At 47.4% G+C, this 1,013-nt stretch overlaps 1 protein-coding gene across 1 annotated transcript in view; it reads left to right on the top strand.

Annotated features, from left to right (window-relative positions):
- LOC119586884 (pupal cuticle protein 36-like) overlaps positions 1–911 on the top strand; it is a gene marked incomplete in the record, with an annotated part of 1,344 nt that extends 433 nt beyond the window's left edge. Inside the window, 1 exon segment of the mRNA XM_037935620.1 lies at positions 1–911. Within this exon segment, the coding sequence (XP_037791548.1) occupies positions 1–822 (822 nt within the window).
- Between the last annotated feature and the right edge of the window lie 102 nt (positions 912–1,013).

Here is a 1,013-nt window from a genome sequence, read left to right as displayed (position 1 = left end):
GTCTCAGCTGGTGCAGCTGTAGGAGGTGTCTCTGGTGGATTTGGCCAAGGAGTGGGTACTGGCATCTCCGGCGTAGGTGCTGGAATTTTGGAGCCATGTGGAGAAGGACAAATTCGACATGTGGATGGGTCTTGCGTTACACCAGTCGTTAACAGGAAAGTGTTTGTCTTTGATGTTCCTGAGCAAAAAGGACCTATCGGTCCTCCACCAAGCGTTCCTCCTCCAAGAGTGGATCATAACATTCTGTTCGTGCGACTTCCCGAAGAAGGAGAAGGACCTGAACCAATCGTTATTCCACCACCAAGACAAGAGAACATCGTCTATGTACTCAACAAACAGGACGAACAGACTCAGCGTGTCATCGAAGTACCTGCCCATCCCCCATCTGATCCTGAAATCTACTTTGTCAATTATGAAGAGGGTGAGAACCCAACTCTACCCATTGGTGTGGATCTCAATACTGCTCTTGGTTCAGCCGCTGAAGCAGGTGGACAAGTAATTGGAGTTGCTGGAGGTGACAGCAGTGAAGGCGCAGGTTTTGGAGTGGGTGGAGTAGTAGGAGGAAGCGGATTTGGAACAGTTAGTGGAGGATTCGGTGGAACTGGTGCAGGCAGTGGATTCGGTACTGTTAGCGGAGGATTGGGTGGAGTTGGAACAAGCAGTGGATTTGGAACTGTTAGCGGAGGATTCGGTGGAGCTGGTGCAGGCAATGGATTTGGAACTGTTAGCGGTGGATTAGGTGGAGCTGGCGCAGGCAGTGGATTTGGAGTAGTGAGCGGAGGTGTAGGAAGCTCTCCTTCTGGTTTATATAGCACTCCCTAAGTGAACTGCATTGCCACTTCTATTTAACTTATGAGCATAGAGGACAGTATAAAGATATATTGTATTTCTTAATATACGACAAGTTTCGATACAGTTTTTTACTATTCCCTATATATCCAGGAGAAAGAATTTTGGGAAATCTGCTACATGCATGTAAATGATAAACACAATGCACACTCTTTGCATGCACT

The sequence above is a fragment of the Penaeus monodon genome, chromosome 22, assembly GCF_015228065.2.
Source record: "Penaeus monodon isolate SGIC_2016 chromosome 22, NSTDA_Pmon_1, whole genome shotgun sequence".
NCBI lineage: Eukaryota > Metazoa > Arthropoda > Malacostraca > Decapoda > Penaeidae > Penaeus > Penaeus monodon.
This window is presented reverse-complemented; position numbering and strand designations above follow the sequence as displayed.